At 36.9% G+C, this 16,579-nt stretch overlaps 3 protein-coding genes across 4 annotated transcripts; 1 reads left to right on the top strand and 2 right to left on the bottom strand.

The window, feature by feature from the left end:
• Positions 1-491: 491 nt before the first annotated feature.
• Positions 492-2,670, bottom strand: LOC126672891 (uncharacterized). Its single transcript, XM_050366840.2, has 4 exons — positions 1,678-2,670; positions 1,046-1,590; positions 828-968; positions 492-539 (listed from the first exon to the last, which is right to left on the bottom strand). Exons 1-4 carry the CDS (start codon positions 2,570-2,572, stop codon positions 492-494), a joined length of 1,629 nt encoding a protein of 542 aa, XP_050222797.1. The 5' UTR covers positions 2,573-2,670.
• A 4,580-nt stretch (positions 2,671-7,250) lies between these two features.
• On the top strand, positions 7,251-9,292 carry LOC126673603 (AAA-ATPase ASD, mitochondrial-like). Its single transcript, XM_050367810.2, has one exon. It carries the CDS (start codon positions 7,586-7,588, stop codon positions 9,113-9,115), a length of 1,530 nt encoding a protein of 509 aa, XP_050223767.1. The 5' UTR covers positions 7,251-7,585; the 3' UTR covers positions 9,116-9,292.
• Positions 9,293-9,446: 154 nt separating this feature from the next.
• LOC126673598 (DDT domain-containing protein DDR4) lies at positions 9,447-16,155 on the bottom strand. 2 transcript variants are annotated; one of them, XM_056104961.1, is made up of 12 exons: positions 15,595-16,155; positions 15,390-15,500; positions 14,618-14,704; positions 14,450-14,487; positions 14,286-14,367; positions 13,331-13,437; positions 12,992-13,148; positions 11,544-11,636; positions 11,260-11,383; positions 11,052-11,094; positions 10,704-10,901; positions 9,447-10,613 (listed from the first exon to the last, which is right to left on the bottom strand). In XM_056104961.1, exons 1-12 carry the CDS (start codon positions 15,976-15,978, stop codon positions 9,848-9,850), a joined length of 2,190 nt encoding a protein of 729 aa, XP_055960936.1. In that variant the 5' UTR covers positions 15,979-16,155; the 3' UTR covers positions 9,447-9,847. The 2 variants fall into 2 exon arrangements, with proteins under 2 accessions (XP_055960936.1, XP_050223760.1); XM_050367803.2 differs by having other exon boundaries at positions 9,447-10,595; positions 15,595-16,148.
• Positions 16,156-16,579: the final 424 nt, after the last annotated feature.

Raw genomic sequence — 16,579 nt, 5'->3', positions numbered from 1 at the left:
AATCAAGAACAGCCACGAATGATTAAATCAAAGACGAAAGAAGAAAAAATAAATTAAAGATCAAACTCAAGAAAAGCTAAAAGCCAAGAAAATGAGTTTAAATTAACTCAAAGCAAAATCGCCGAACCAGGCAAATCGCCACGAAAGGCTAAAAACCAAGAAAACGAGTTTAAATTAACTCAAAGCAAAATAGCCGAACCAGGCAGATCGCCACGAAAGGCTAAAAATGAGTTTAGATTAACTCAGAAAAGGCGAATCGCCAAAAAAGAGTTTAGATTAACTCGAAACAAAAATAAAAATAAAAAGAGTTTAGATTAACTCTACAAAAAGCAACGCCAAGAACAGGGTTTAGAGTAACCCTCGAGGCAAGACAAGTACATAAAGATAAGGCAAAAGCACATTTCGAAGAAAAACGAAGAAAATATATTCATAAATTGCGAATTACAAAAAGCAAAATTAATACATCAGCAAATACAATCAAAAGAAAACTACTAAACACGATCTTTAGAAATCTTGACGAGGAGATCACGGGCGATGGCCTGGGGATCCAACCCGTTAACCCCAGAAAGATCAATATTGGGATTCTGCTCCAGAAGCTTCTTCCCAATCGCAAGGCGATACTCGCTTATCAGAGCAGAGTAAAAAGCCTTCGTATCTAGCAGACGGATGTGAAGACCTTCAACCTCCGTTCTAAGACTATCCCTCTCCCCACCAACAAGGGAATTGATCCGAATGAGCTCCTCGATCTCTTGAGTCAAGTCATCGGTCTTTTTCTCAATCACTTTCACTTGGCGATCATTAATCGCATCCTGCGCCTTGAGCTGCGCCAGAAGGGAATCATGCTCTTCTAAAGAAGCCTTCAATTTCGCCCTTTCAGACTCGGAAGTCGCCAAAAGAGCAGACAGACGCTCGACCTCCTCCTCGGCACACTGTCGGCGGTCGTTCAATACCAGAACAGATTGAAGGGCCTACACACCAGAAATAAACAAATAAGAAAGCAACTGAATACAAAAAACATATTATACTCAAGAAAGAAAGCACTTACAGAGAAACCATGAAAACAAGCCAGATCGGAAAGCTCCTGACCCGGCCTACCACAGAACCACGTGACATCATCAGGAATCGCCAAAGTCCGGATATATTCCGCTAGCACTCTCGGATTCAGCAAACTGGCAGGATCCTGACCTTCGACCCATTGAACCAAGTCTGGAGCAGAAGAAGAGCTTCCAGGAAAACTCTCCCTCGTAGGAGAATCATCGACAACTCGACGTCTTTTTCTAGACGGAGAATCCGGGTCTCGACCTAGAGAAATCTCCCCCGAATCAGCAACAACAGGCCCCTCTGAGGCCACACCCCCAACTCCCCCCGAAACGATAGATGATGCTAGAGGGGGGAGTAGTGACGGAATCGCCTCGTCGCCGACTGGAACAGCCGAGTCATCACCATCATCATCATTTATAACAATAACCTCAGGCAACGCTACCTCGGCGGGAGCTAGGGGGATATCAACAGGAGCCCCATCCACGACAATGTCGCCAGGAATAACGTCGGCGATAGGAACGTCAGGACCACCCATCGGAACGTCCAAATCTACTTGAAATCCGGAAAGGAAATCGTCAGAAGAAGAAGACATCCTACAAAAGAAACATTAAAAAGAACTTAAGCAAATTAATATACCTTGAACAAAAGAGTAGCAAAGATCCGCCAAGCCTCGAGGAGGATCCTCCAAAGGAAACCATCGACTCCGAAGATGACTATTAACCAAGACATCTAAAATGGGACGCGACACAATACTACAGGAAGATATGTCAAAAGCAAGCTTTGACTCGGATAAACTTAAAGGAGAAGAATAGCTCCGAACTGGATGAGAAGAAAAACCATCCGAAAAATGAAGAAAAGCAAATTTATGATAGACAATAAAGAAGCGCCTTCGCCAGCGACTGGTTAGGCAAGGAAGATAAATACGAGATCGCCCTTCTCTACCAAGGGCGAAAACGAAGCAGCCATCACACTTCCTAAAGTCTACAAAATGATATAACACTTTGAGAGAAGGGGCACAGCCCCGGAGCCTACATGCCTCCGAAAAGGCGAGCACTACTCTAATCGTACCAGGGTAAAGTTGCCCTAGAGCAACCTTTAAATCCCTACACACTTCTACTAAAAAGGGATCCAAAGGAAACCTAAGACCAGCAGCAAATTGCTCTTCAAAAAGAACCGCCCTACAAGAAGATCCGGGAGAGTCAGACGCAGCCATATCGGCACCGGGTAATATTACCCTATAATCAAAAGGAAAACTATACTTAAAATAGATATCTAAGACTTCATCCCTACGAAGCTTCGATCGGGTAAAAGCCATAGCAGCGCAAGCATCTTCCACTCGACTAAGAGGCATCCTAGAACAGGGAATCACAAACATAAACACAAAATAAGGATCAAACAAAAAATATATTGAAGAACACGTTGAAGAACACATCAAAGAACAACAAGTACAGAAGAAATTTCCAGAATATAAAGCATGGAGAGTATACAAAGAAGAAAGCCATATTAACATCCAAACGACGAAAGAAAACATACCTGAAAAATCTGGAGAAAATAAGTCACGAAGAATCAAACAATCAAACGAAGAACGAAAAGGAAATAGCTACAAGAAATGAGAGTAAATTCGAAAAGCAAAGTAAGAGAGAAAAGAAGAAATGCGAAGAGATTAAATACAAAACGCTTTTGAATCATTAACCGTTTAAATCATTAAATGCCGACACGTGGCAACACAGAATCTTACTAAAGAAGAAACGTCACCCACAAACATATGAAACGACTCGCCCGGAATGCAAAGCGACTCGCCCGCATAAAAGAACTCAGCTCCAAAAGAGCTAAAATCCACTAAGGCATAAATGCCAAACTACTTCAGCTCACTTGCGGGGGGGCTAATGATGGATACCGAATCCTACTGTAAGTATAATGGAGCCGAGTTGCAGGAGATCCACTCTCAGGCGACACCGGACTCCCCCTGAAGACGGAAAGATATGAAGGAGATACCGAATCTCTAAGATTCGGTAATACACTAATAAAGACCGAATCCCACATGATCCGCCAAGAGCGCGTCAGGTCCGGGATTCGGATACACGACTAAATATGGAAACCTTGTCCTATTTGGACACAAACACTGCATATGGAAGGATAAGCTCTACTTTAGGAAGATAAGACTATTTAGGAAGACGTTCCTAAATAGGACTCTTATCAGATTAAGGTAGATCTCGACAAATCAGGAGAATCCTTAAGATACGGCCGAATCCCTACAAAGTAGGATTCACCTACCTAATACAACTCTACTAGGTATATTCGACTACTATAAAAGGAGCACGAGGTATGCCTAGAATCACAATTACATTCATATACTCAAAACGCTGCTCAAAGCTCTAAACTGACTTTAGCATCGGAGAGTTAATCGGACAACCACCGTCCGGTTAGCTTCTACCCTGTTTTGCAGGTTCACTCACCGGTTCAGAAGGCAGACTCCATCAAGAACTATGTAAGGTAGTTTGTGAAAGTGAACAAATAATTATGAAATCAAAGATTCGAAATAAAGAAAAAAAATTATGAAAGAAAAACAAAAGGTTATCAAGAATATAATAGTAAGAAATTGTGTATATATTAAAATAAAAGGGATAATAGAAAAGGCGATAATTTGAGTTTGAGAAATTTGATTTACAATTTGAAAGAAGCGTAATGTTTGTGAATAGGGTAAAATTTGGTTTAGGTCGATTCATCTTTTGATTTAAATGAAATTCAAGGTTAAGTTTTCTTTTAAAAACTTTAGAGATAAAAAGTAAAAATTAAAATTAAAAGAGATTAAATTTGAAAATAAAATCTAAATTAAATTATAATACATCATATATTTTAATCATTTAATCACATATGGAAAAGAAAGAAACTAGACTACACTTTGGTAGGTAGTAAGAAAAAGAAAGAAAGATACTGAAGGGTTCATTGCACTGTTTTATAAAACCAAATCAGACCGTCTGGTTCAACTGATTTGACTGAGAATTGGAAGTTAGTCCATTTTAATTGTTTTCCTTAAAAATAAAAAATATTGCAGGACCTCTTTAAATTTAAAAAGCAGCAAAAATGGACTAAATTTTTTACTTGGTGGTATTTTTCGAGTCCATTATTGCTATGCGATGATATTTTTCATTTAGTTTCCTGTTTTGATGAGTTTAGGTTCACTTTTTCTAATAAAAAACATAGTAGAGTTGCTCAATGGACATTAGCTTCAAATCGAATGTTATGGTTATGATTCATGAAGGATGTTTCTATTCACGTTTGACCTCGTGCCATTGTGGATATACCGGTTCACGTTTATAAATGCAAAAACGAATTAAGAAAATTTATAAAAATTATTCACTGAACTAATTACATGGTAAAAACCATTCAGATTTTTTTAATACTAGCCGATTGATTCATGCATCAGTTTTTTTAATTCATCTGCTATCACTTGTTAAAAAAAGTCTCATCTTTCACCTTTTTGGCAATTTTTAGCCTAGTGGTATACTCCGTCACTGCTTCAATCATCAATAAATCTGCCAAACTGCATCGTATAATGAAGACAAAAAATAGTTTTTGATTAAGAATGCAAAAAAAAAAGTTAATTTTTTTGCCAACTTTCAAATGTAATGCTTAAAGCCTTAAAAAAGGCTTCTTTTGCAAATAATTGAATATAAAATATTTGTATATATTATTTAAAAGATTGGTTAATCGTAGAAATGGATAAAATGTGGAATACTAAGAAAAGAAAAGAACAAAAATGATGAAAAAGCAAGGATGGAGAAGAAAATAAGTGATAATTCATATAGGAAAGTGACAAAGGAACAAGCTTCCAAAACCTAAATAATTGGAATGTACCAATTAAAAAGCCTAAAAAATACCTACTAAAAAAACTATAGCACGTGAGTGATATGACTCGATCATTCGTCTTCTTTTTAACTCATGAAAGTGACCAAGTCATATCAACTATGCCATGCCCTATGCCTTATGCATTCACTGCCCACATATTTCTTGATGCCGACTGCTTCTTCGGCTTCTTCTTCAATGGCAGACCTACTATAGGGAAAATTTAAGGACTAAACTGTACAAATTAATAATTGGGGGACTAGTAGAAACAAAATCATGCATATTAATATCATTTGAAGTGGCCACGTCCAATTCAGTTCTAAACCGGCTCAAAACCGATCAAAATTGGAATAGAGATCAAATCGGCCTAAATTCGAAGGAAAATGGGTTCTGATCTGATTCCCTTTTGCAGGAACCGAAATTGTTGGTTCAGATTCCGAATCGGCGATTCCAATTTCAAACCATTAAGTATTACCTATAGAATGTGCATATTTTAAAAGCTGTCTTAAAGCAAGACTATAAAGGATGCATAGTTATTTTTTAATATTTTTAACCGGCTGGAACCAGAATCATAAATTGGAACAGACCGGTTCAGGATAATTTTAATTTTGTTGCAATTGTGAATGGCTGATCCGGAACTAAAACCGGCGATTCCTAAACCGTGGCCATCGTATCGTTTCTTATCAGTTTAGAGGATAGTATCATAACAGCTTTCTTTCTATTGTAGCAAACTTGTCTGTATGGGTGAAATGGAGGACAAGAGAATCTATTCCTTCTCAATGAAATAACAACTGGCCAAATCAACATTATGCAAATCATTTTACAAATTAATTTGTACTTAACTGTCTTTGTCAATAATATAAACAAAAACTTCATGTAGAAAATAATTTTATATGTTAAAATAGTTGGCATGTACAAGGATGAAAATGAAGATAGCTGTAGCCTTAGTGATGCTGAAGGGGCAATCAAAAATATATGAGTTGCTGCCAGTAAAATGGTCGAGCAAGAATGAGTAATAGTATCATCAAAATCTTATTGAGTTATGACATGAGAATGAGATGACTTTATGAGTCTTCACATCAATAAAATCTGGTCATCTCTAACTAACCATGCATGAACTTATGAAATCAATTATTTGTGTACTTGACAGCTGATAGAGACTAAGAAACATTGCCAAACCTCCCTTATTTTTAACTAGTTTTCGTAATCAAACTTAGTTAATCGCTTCGAGTCCTTCTTTTCGAGTGAAAGCCCCTTCCAATTCAAAATACAACCTAAGGAATCTAACAGGGCCAACTTTATCTTAAGAACCGAGTCCCTCTAGTTTAAGAATGAAGACTTAATCAATCGACCACTGAGCAAAAGCGCTAGGAATACACGGGCGAAAACTACGACATCTCAAACCAAAGCCGTGATTGTTGCTTAATTTTTCAATAAAACTTGTTGATACATTAAAATGAGAATCACTACGAAATCACATTGTATAATCCATAATAACTATCTTCAAAAGCTGATTTTAATCGGGTTGGACTCACTCATCAACCGGTTAGTAAGTACTATACGCAGACTAACCAACCAGTCAATAATCTCTGAAAAGCATCTCTAACAGTACTAAAACAAGGCTTCTCTCGCTGTCTAACTTTGCAAAAACAGTCTTTTCCTTTAATTCTTCAAAATGAAATAGAAGAGAACTATTGATAGTGCATCAATTAAACAGTAGTTGTGTACATTACTGAACAGATGATTTCATGAGTAATACTAAACAAAGAAGCAGAAAAAGACAATAAACTGTCCGTTTTCTTTGAAAATTGAATACCACCAACACATACCCAGCTCTCACAACTATGAATGACCCACTAGCTTGTTTTTTTCCTACCTTATTTGCATGACACGTGTCCAATAATTTCTATTTCCAATGGTCATTATTTAGCAGTTTTTGGGGAGAATAATAGTGTAATGACTAGTATAGCTATTGTGCTATACAGTCAGGAACCAATAAGTAATGACGATGCATCTGTTTAGAGCAAAGTTTTTGACTCATACTTTGCCTGTATTTATTACCTTTTTTAAGGAGTACCATCCAAAAAAAATCCCACTAATCACCCAGAAAATGACACTAAAAAGTGTCCGATCTGATATTGTAATTTATATCCAATAAAGGTTCATTATGCCCCTCCAACTTTGCACAAAAGATCAAAAGAATCTAAACTCATAATTTTAGGCAAAAACACCCACAACACAACTTATCAATTTGGATCATTGTATTGTACATCTATGACCATAAAAAAATAACATAAGTTTAGGATGTAAAGTGACTCAATTGATAAGGTGTGAGTTATTTTGTCCAAAACTATAAATTTGAACGCTTTTAATCTTTTGTGCTAAAGTAGAGGGACGAGATAAACCTTTTTTGAATTTGTATCCATCCATGAGAATGAATTGTTAATAAATACTTCTGTTTCTTGCAAATACTTAGACTGGTTATTATAATTCTTGCTTTTACTTTACCCACTCTTTCTCCTTTTCTCCTAATGCTTTAAATTAGCTTAATGCAAACCCATCAAGATCCTTCCTTGCATTAGCCTATAGAAAAACAAGAACACCAAAACAAACACCAAAGCAAGAACTCAAGCAATTCGAATCATACCCTCATTGTCAATTTGCATTTTAGCTTATACCCAGAAAGCCAAAACAGTTGATGATGATGATATTAGCACCACAAACAATGGCTGAGATGTGGGCAACAATGGGGTCAACAATAGCAAGTTTGATGTTTCTTTGGGCAATCTTTCGGCAATACTGCCCGTACGAGGTTCGACGTTACTTTGAAAAATACAGTCAAAGAATCATGACATTTTTCTATCCCTACATTAAGATATCAATCCACGAGTACACCGGTGATCGTCTCAAGAGAAGTGAAGCTTATGCAGCTGTTGAGGCTTACCTTAGTCTCAACTCATCAAAATGTGCAAAAAGGCTCAAAGCTGAGATGGGTAAGGACAGTAGTAACTTAGTACTAAGCATGGATGAGTACGAGAGGGTGATCGATGAATTTCGAGGCGTTAAAGTTTGGTGGGTGTCGAGTAAAGTCGTTTCACCGAGTCAATCCATGTATCCGCAGCATGAAAGGCGGTACTATAAGCTCACTTTTCACAAGAAAGATAGGGATATGATAACCGAGGCTTACTTGCAGCATGTGGTAAGTGAAGGGAAGGAAATTAGGGTTAGAAACAGGCAAAGGAAGCTTTATACTAATAGTCCTAATTATAAGTGGCCAAGCTACAAGCAAACTATGTGGAGTCATATAGTTTTTGAGCATCCTGCTACTTTTGATACGATGGCTTTGGAACCAGAAAAGAAGCAAGAGATTATTGAAGATCTTGTTACTTTTAGCAACAGTAAAGATTTTTATGCAAGAATTGGAAAAGCATGGAAAAGAGGGTACCTTCTTTATGGTCCACCAGGAACAGGAAAATCCACCATGATTGCTGCAATGGCTAACTTTTTGAATTATGATGTTTATGACTTGGAGCTTACTGCAGTGAAAGATAATACCGAGTTACGGAAGCTTTTGATCGAAACGACTAGTAAATCGATCATTGTGATTGAGGATATAGATTGTTCTCTCGATCTTACTGGTCAGAGAAAGAAGAAAAATCCAGAGAAATGTTTGGATGATGAGAAAGAGAAGGAAATTCATCGTAAGGAACTTAAAGAGGAGGCCAGCAGTAGGGTAACACTTTCGGGGCTATTAAATTTCATTGATGGGTTATGGTCTGCTTGTGGAGGCGAGAGACTAATTGTCTTTACGACTAATTACGTGGAGAAGCTCGATCCTGCATTGATAAGAAGGGGTAGGATGGATAAGCACATCGAGCTTTCTTATTGCAGTTTTGAGGCATTCAAGATTCTAGCGAGGAATTATTTGAAACTCGAAAAACATAAAATGTTTGATACAATTCAGGGGCTAATCAAGGAGACAGAGATCACACCTGCTGATGTTGCAGAGAACCTGATGCCCAAGTCCCCACAGGATAATGCAGAGAAATGTCTATCAAATTTGATTCAAGCACTCCAAGAAGTTAAAGCAGCAGAAACTCTTGATAAAGACAAGGAAGGAGAAATAATGGAGACTGGAAGAGAAGCAGGTAAAGAAGAGGCAGAGTACCCGAGCAAGGTCGCTGGAGTTGGACCGCATGAAAATGGAGAAGCTGATATACAACTGTGAACAAGCTCCTTCCCATAGGTTCTTCTATTAAATATTCTCACTAGCATAAGTTTTCCTGCAAGATTGAAGCAATTACTAATAGTAGAAATTTCAAAAAAAAAAATTACAACTCAAAATTTAAGGCTGCTCCAGCATTTCCATGAATTATAAACAGCACAATGGAATTTTATCCATTAATCTTCAGCACAACAAGAATGTACAGACAGTACCAAATGGGTTGAAATCACAACATAGGAAAAATGGACACATTAGTAACCATCTTGGCAGGATCATCCATTCCATAAAACAGATTCTGACCTGAATCAATTAAACAACAGAGAACCACCAAAAATAATGAAGAGGCATATCTTTGTCGTGAACTACCAAACTACAAGGCTTGAAGATCTAAAAGCCACATTTTCAGTTACAATATCAGTTATGGTTATTGTACATTAAATTGGATAAGATGAAGAACTCCCAATGAATTCTCAGTTACCCACTGTAGATTTTCTATGAATGTAAGACATACTAAAAAATGACTACCTACTCTACATAATTCATACTACCGAGTTTCCTGCTGCAAATCCCAAATATTCTCAGGATAGCATTCAGGCTGGTGCTTAACTTACGCCATGGAAGACCTCTGATGTAATTTCCTCCACAGACTTATCACAAAATTTATAATTTCTTTTTATCATACATTCAGCTTGCTTCCCCGATAGAACAAGCCTTGTTTCCAGCAGAAAGGGAAACTTAAAAATTATCTCTGTCTTCGTCTTTCATTATTGTGTTTGGGCTATCATCAAAACCAGATCCTGGAGCTAGCTCGTTTAGATCAAGAAAACGCCTCTTCTTTACACCCTCGACTTCATCTTGGCCTGGGCTATTTGACTTCTCTGGTGGCTGATTTTGCACTTCCTCTGTTGCCCCGTTGCAAGCTTCAGCATGCTGATCAACTTTCATATTTTGTTCTTCAACATCATCGTCATCAGACTCTTGACTTCCAGCTGAAAACTCTGCATTCTCACTAGCATCTGACTGTTCTCCTGATCCGTTTGACTTCTCAGGTTTCATCGACTCTCCCTCTGATTCTGACATTTCATATTGCCGGTAGTTAATCCGGTTTTGAGTGGCCCTTTTACTGCGTCTTAAGCCTGATTGGATCTCACGAACAGACCTTATTTTAGTTTCCCTTCGTGTACGACCTGGCAATTTCTTGTATTTTTGGGGTTCATCGCTATCCTCACTAATACTTAAAGAATCCTCTTCTTCTTCCTCCTCTTCCTCTTCTTCACCGTTTTCATCATCCCACTTATACTCCTCATCCCCTTCGGAGCTGCTAGATAGCTTCCTCCTCTGTTTACGTTTCCTCAAGTACTCATCATCATATACAGCTTCTCCAACTATGTCATCGTCACTGTCAAAGTCAGCGTCATTATCTGAAACTGCTTCAACATACTCCTTTGCTGAATACCGTTGAGGTCTCTGTCTTCGCCTATTACTGCAAGGAATAATCAACCTTAAGCACATGTTAAGTTCAGGGAAACAAAAACAATTAAACCTAAGTTCATGTGCAAGTTCAGGAACAAAAGAAATGAACTTATCTTACCCTCGATCCAATTGTTCAGCTGTATCCTCATCTTCCATGTCATCATAATCAGGAGAATCAGAGGAATCAGGGGGCGTCAAATTGAAGGATCCAGGTTCCGATGCATGTGAAGGACCGCTCCACCCACCATTAACTGAAGCTTCAGGTTTAAAACCCCCTTCTCTTCTGTGAACAGGTTCTGGGGATGGTGGTTTCCGCCTATCAAAAGATAGAGAATCAGAAGGATTCAATATGGCGTCAAGATCAAAAATTGGTCAAAAGGTAAGACATAAGTTCCTTCAAGGAACAGAAGAACAGATAAAAATCCGTACATAAAACAATTTAAGGTACACATAATGCGAGTCATACTTGGTTATTTTAATAGCCTCACTGATTGAACGGTCATAATCATCTGCAAAAACAATAAACATCCATGATCAGATTAAAAGTATATATCAGTCTCGAGTATAATTATCACTGCGGTAAAAATATTTCCTTACTATGACATTGTCATCAATTAACAAAAAATATGAAACCCAACTTTAGCTTCTTCATCAATAACTATTCATCATCTTACCAAAAGTATAAGTAACTGGCTTTCTGTCACGAAGGGATCGTCCTGGTCCAAGACCATCCACACTCAAGAAGTTATCAAGAAGTAGAGCTTGTCTGTGTTGTTTTTTCAGCAACTTTTCTTTCCTCTGAGCACACAAGAAACAAGCAAACAAATAGGCCTTGTTACAGCAAAGCAGAAGTTGATACCAGCATACAATCAAGATAAAGAGCATTCAAGTCAAAAATGAAACTGCTTTTCTCTTTCTTAGCGGACAACACCTAATTAAAATGTTTTTATTTTATTACCTTATGAACTTTCTCAATCTCAAAAAGCATGTCATTCTTTAGCTTCTTTCCTAATGATGCCTCTGTTCTATTTTTACTTTCAAAAAGCTTCTCCTGCAGCAGTAGATGAAGAAAATCACTAACAGTTACAGAATTTTCAAGTATTAGGGAAGCAGCAACTATTTTGGAACGCTTCTACATCTCATACCATGATATAGCATATGAGAACTAGCTTTTCACGACCAGGCAAACAAAAATGACTAAGAACACCTAATAATATTTTAGTATTCAACCCAATTTTAATTTTACCTTCTAGCCCAACTGTGTAAAAAATTTCCTTCTGAAATAAATGCATAAATTTTAGAATGAAAAAAAAAAAGATTTCACACTACTTCAAAGTTAAAACCAAAGGATGTCCTTGTACCCTTTGTGAATATAAACTTGCGCATAACAAGAGCATAAAGAATTATATGTTTGTCCATGAGTAACAGTTGGCATTATAACAGTGGAACAATAAGGTCAGCAAATATAAATCCCAAAATCTAGGCTAAGATCCAAACAAAATAAATGAACAAGACAAAGGAAAAACCTAGTGCAAAGAAATTGACTCCACTGACAAAAAAACCGCACAATTTTGTGTCTTGAGAGGGTCAAAGCTCATAGAAGTTAGTACGACAATCTAATGTCCAGTCCACAATCATTTTTGGAATTGTTCCATACATCTTGACATGATTGTGCAAATTCAGCGTGCTGCTAAAAGTACCGACAAGAAACCTGCTGCAAGCTGTACTTCTCAAGGTAGATAGATATGCAACTATGTATAACCTTCTCATTAATAAACTGTTTCCTCCTGAAATTTGTGATAAGTAAGAGACAGGGAGATCAGCAATCCACATGCTGTCCCCACTAGTTGATTCAAGGAAGCTTGCCTAAGATCCGTCTTCAAAATAAGAATTATAATCCCAGGACAAAGAAGACTAGGCACACTTTTCAGAAATCGAGAATTACATAAAACTGACAACCAAATGACATATGCAATTCGATGAGTGCACGCCATCCTTTGCAACAGCAGTTTCTTACATAAGCACCATAATACTTGATGTCCAGAATTAATGTCTTTATACCATAAGTCCCACTGCAGAATAAATATGATGCTACAGCCAAGAAAAGACTAACAAATTGCAATCTAAGAATAAAACCACTGCATACTCTTCCAGAGAATTGATGAATGAATATACTCAGAGCACAAAGAAATTCATAAAGCCATATACAAAAACAAGAATGATGGTGTAAACCAACTGATTACTTAAAAATCAAAAAGTAGTTCTGGTGTTGTGCATCAAAATTAAAAAGAACTACGAGGAAGTAAAGCAATAAAAAAATTTGGAGTATGCACAACTTCTCATTTAAATTTAAACAAGCAACAATCAACATATACTGGCGTACAAGACAGGCCAGGGGTGACTTACCGAAACATCTTGAAATTCTTCAAAATTTGTTGCAACTGTTTCCCACTGGTATGTTGCATTAAGAACGACCTGAGAGCCTTTTGCCTTTGCTTTCTTCAATTCGATTTTCCTTATTTCCCGGTACAAACGATGACCAATTATTGGATCATCTTCATACCTGCACCCGACAAAAACATAGATTGTAGATTGTACTGCATGACAACAAAATAGTTCCTCACCGGAAAAGATCTGGAATTCCACTTAGAAATACATGCAGTCAATCTATACATCAATTGCAAGCATAATAAGAACAACGAGCATGTAATACTGAATGCTTTATAATAAGCTTATCAAAGTTACCAGTAATTAATTCCTTGTGAATCACCTCCAACACGTTCTTTACGAAAAACTGAGAGTTGAATGCCATGTTTAACCGAGTTGTCAATATAGTTCCGGATATCTTCTTGCTGCAAATACCAATCAGATTGAATTCCTTTGCTAGTTTAATAGTGATATGATATGAGGTATGAAAAATGAATATAACAAATAACATGATTATAGTTTCTGCGTAGACTGAGAATGAGATGCAGGATGAGTTATTTCTCAGATCACATGATATATTCAGGATAGCTTAACCAACAAAATAGATAACACATTACAGAAAGAAAATGACCCGATCATAATTGAAATCTTATACAGGCATTTAGATGGGAAAATTGGCAACGACTAAATACACTTTTAAACAGGTTTTTTACACTCCCCTCATGTGTTAATCGAAAGATAGAAATACAGTATGGGGGCGTGTAAGAAACTATTATGGGAATGTATATAGTCTTTCCCTGAAAAATGTACCATCGCTGTAACTAGAAGGTAAAAAATTATTTAAACTGCGAGTGAAATTAGAAAACGACTGCTAGCATATGCCCAAATGTACACCATTGAATGTCATTAAGCAGTAAGACGCTATTTGAAAACACCACCTCATGGACAAAAAAAAGCCGAATGTTGCATGAAAGCACCAATGCAAACCTAATTAACTTGAATTAAAGGCATATGCAGAAAACCCAAGGCTGGTTCTCTAACATCATTAGATAGAGGAAAATGTTTCAGTCTCAGATAGAATACGAGCTTAACAGCTCCATGCAAATATTTCAACCATGTTGTGAATTTAGTGCCTGCTGGATCCATGAATCACTATGTATGCTCACACAATCTTTCACACAAATGTAGAAAAATAAAAGGAAGATATATTTAGAAGTGAAGGCTGGAAGAAGTTATTTCAAGTCAAGAATCATAAACAAACAGAAAATGATACCTCGACTCGAATGTCACATAACGCTTTCAAGATCACTACGCGGATCCCAGGATCAAGAGATTTATACACTTCAATTTCAGCCCTGAAAGAGTAAAATTACATGATGCACCAAAAGAATACAAATATTCACAATTAAAAGAGTGCTCAGATGCCAAATTACTCACCCATGCGAAGCAACTATGGGAAGCTCCCCATCTGCAACCTGCAAAATAATGCCGAACAAATCTTAGCAATGAGAAGCTGTGGGAAAAAAGGTACATATAAGGCCAGAATTAAAAGGTCTGACTAAAAAGGTACGATGACTGTAAAGAAAAGGACAAAGATTAAGTTACCCAGTGCCACCAATCTCTTAATTTTCTGCACAAGACGGTAATCCAAGTATCCCGTGTGAGGGCCATTCGTGTAATAGGAGGGATTGCCTGCAATAAGGATGCATCAAAATATATAAATATGGAGGTCGCAATGGCACACTGCATTTGTATAATACTAACACCACTAGCATCTCAGTGGTCCCTGGCATTGGCACCAAGCTTACTCTATATGAACTAAAGCTTTATCGACTTGTACTAAGAACTACAAGTTCTATTAAATGTAGTACAATAGGTGAGTCTACACCCTCCAGACTCTTAGTTTTCTTCCTATGCTACCAACAACAGCATGCAAATGCCCATAATTCTTTATAATTAAAAACAATGTATTCGATCACCATCTGAAAGACTGAACCCTAATTCAAGATAAAACTTGAATCTTGAATTTCCAATAAATATCCTCTATTCTTTTATCTTTTCCCCAGCTTACAACTTTGATATTCCCACCCCAAGCTGGATATTGCCAAATTTCATGCCAACTAAGGATATCAAAACAGAAGCATTAACTGCAAATTTCAAAATACTAAGGCAGCACTAGAGAATCAAATAACTAATATTGAGAAAGGGCACAACTTAAATACCCGAAAAACATTTGCATGTCACCAACAAGTTCTTATTCTACTGATCACAAGCACAATCCTAACTTCTCAAATTCAATCAACTTACATTTTGTTGCACCAAGAGTATAACACATTGCCACAATGTGAACAACCAATGAACTCGATTTAGAACAAACCTTTAAAAGAGGCATATGAATTTCTCCCAGTGTGTCATTAGGTGTGAGTAAAGCTGTTTCAAACTCTTCAGCTGAAAACTCAATCTGTATATTCAATAAAGGCCTAAATACCTACAAAAAAAACACAGCCACCATTTCACATAAAACCCTAAGAAAAAAGTTCATATTTCAGTCACAATTTACAAATAAAATATAATAAGCTCACATGCAAGAAATTAAGAACTGAAGCTAACTCCCACATAGACCGAAGCGTCCACCTCGGCAACTGCGCCGGCTCCGGAACTCCGACAAGCGGAGTAATAATCTTACTGTAAGGACCACATTGCTCTTTATACTCCGGCGAATCATCTAATCGGTGCTGCTGTTCTTTTCTATGGCTATTACTATTAGGTTTTTGCTTCCTTTCGATCGCCGCTTGTTGTTGAGCTGCTTGTAGCCTCTCAGATGCGCGTAGAGTGCACGCTCGTGACGGCCGGTTACTTCTAGTAGGCGGAGGAGGAGGCGTCGGTTCTAATGGCTCTTCGTCGTTAACGCCGTTAGAAAGAGAAACGTCGTCGTTTTCAGGGATCGGAGAAGACGGAGAGGACATGGCTAAGGGATCGGAAAAAAGAGAGAGTAGGGTTCAGGGTAAGTTAATGTAGGATTACATGTAGAGGATCATAGAGATACAAACTAACAAGAACAAGAAGAAGAAGATAGATGACTAAAAGTCTTAAAGATTGTTTTTTTTTTAATTTGAATTTAGAATAAAAAGATCTTATTTTTAATTTTACAATTTAAATTAAATAAAAATTAGGTTTCTGTTTGGTTGAAAGGAAAAAAAAGTGTAAGAAACTATTAGAATGCCTGAAAAGTTGGGTAAGAGTTTTTGCTGTTTACTTTTTAACTCTATAGGTCAAAATTTGGGGACTTTTAGGGTTTAAATTCTCTTAATTTTGAAGTTTTTAGATTTAAGGTTGAAATAAATTTTGATTTGAAATGGAATTTGGTTTTGTGTTGTGTGATTAGCTAATTTAGTTATTTTTTCTTTTTATAAAGTGATATCAATTGCAAAAATTTAATACAACCAAGTTTAATTTTAGTATATGTCTTTGTTCTAATGAAATTTCTCATTCTTTTTACTTATTAAGGGATTAATTGTCTTTGTGAAAAGTAATGATTCTTTTAATTAACTCAAAATAATAATAATG

This window comes from Mercurialis annua, linkage group LG3 (genome assembly GCF_937616625.2).
Source record: "Mercurialis annua linkage group LG3, ddMerAnnu1.2, whole genome shotgun sequence".
In the NCBI taxonomy this organism is placed as follows: Eukaryota; Viridiplantae; Streptophyta; class Magnoliopsida; order Malpighiales; family Euphorbiaceae; genus Mercurialis; species Mercurialis annua.
Note: the sequence above shows the minus strand (reverse complement) of the source record. Positions and strands in the feature narration are given on the sequence as shown.

Excerpts from the sequence above, each read along its gene's own strand:
- LOC126672891 (XM_050366840.2), bottom strand. The coding sequence starts at position 2,572 with ATGTTTTCTTTCGTCGTTTGGATGTTAATATGGCTTTCTTCTTTGTAT. Across the intron at positions 1,591-1,677 it reads TTGCTACTCTTTTGTTCAAG|ATTTGGACGTTCCGATGGGT; the intron begins GTATATTAATTT and ends GATTTCAAGTAG. Across the intron at positions 969-1,045 it reads CTTGTTTTCATGGTTTCTCT|GCCCTTCAATCTGTTCTGGT; the intron begins GTAAGTGCTTTC and ends TCTGGTGTGTAG.
- LOC126673598 (XM_056104961.1), bottom strand. The coding sequence starts at position 15,978 with ATGTCCTCTCCGTCTTCTCCGATCCCTGAAAACGACGACGTTTCTCTT. Across the intron at positions 13,438-14,285 it reads TATGTGACATTCGAGTCGAG|CAAGAAGATATCCGGAACTA; the intron begins GTATCATTTTCT and ends TGGTATTTGCAG. Across the intron at positions 13,149-13,330 it reads TCACAAGGAATTAATTACTG|GTATGAAGATGATCCAATAA; the intron begins GTAACTTTGATA and ends TGTCGGGTGCAG.
- LOC126673603 (XM_050367810.2), top strand. The coding sequence starts at position 7,586 with ATGATGATGATATTAGCACCACAAACAATGGCTGAGATGTGGGCAACA.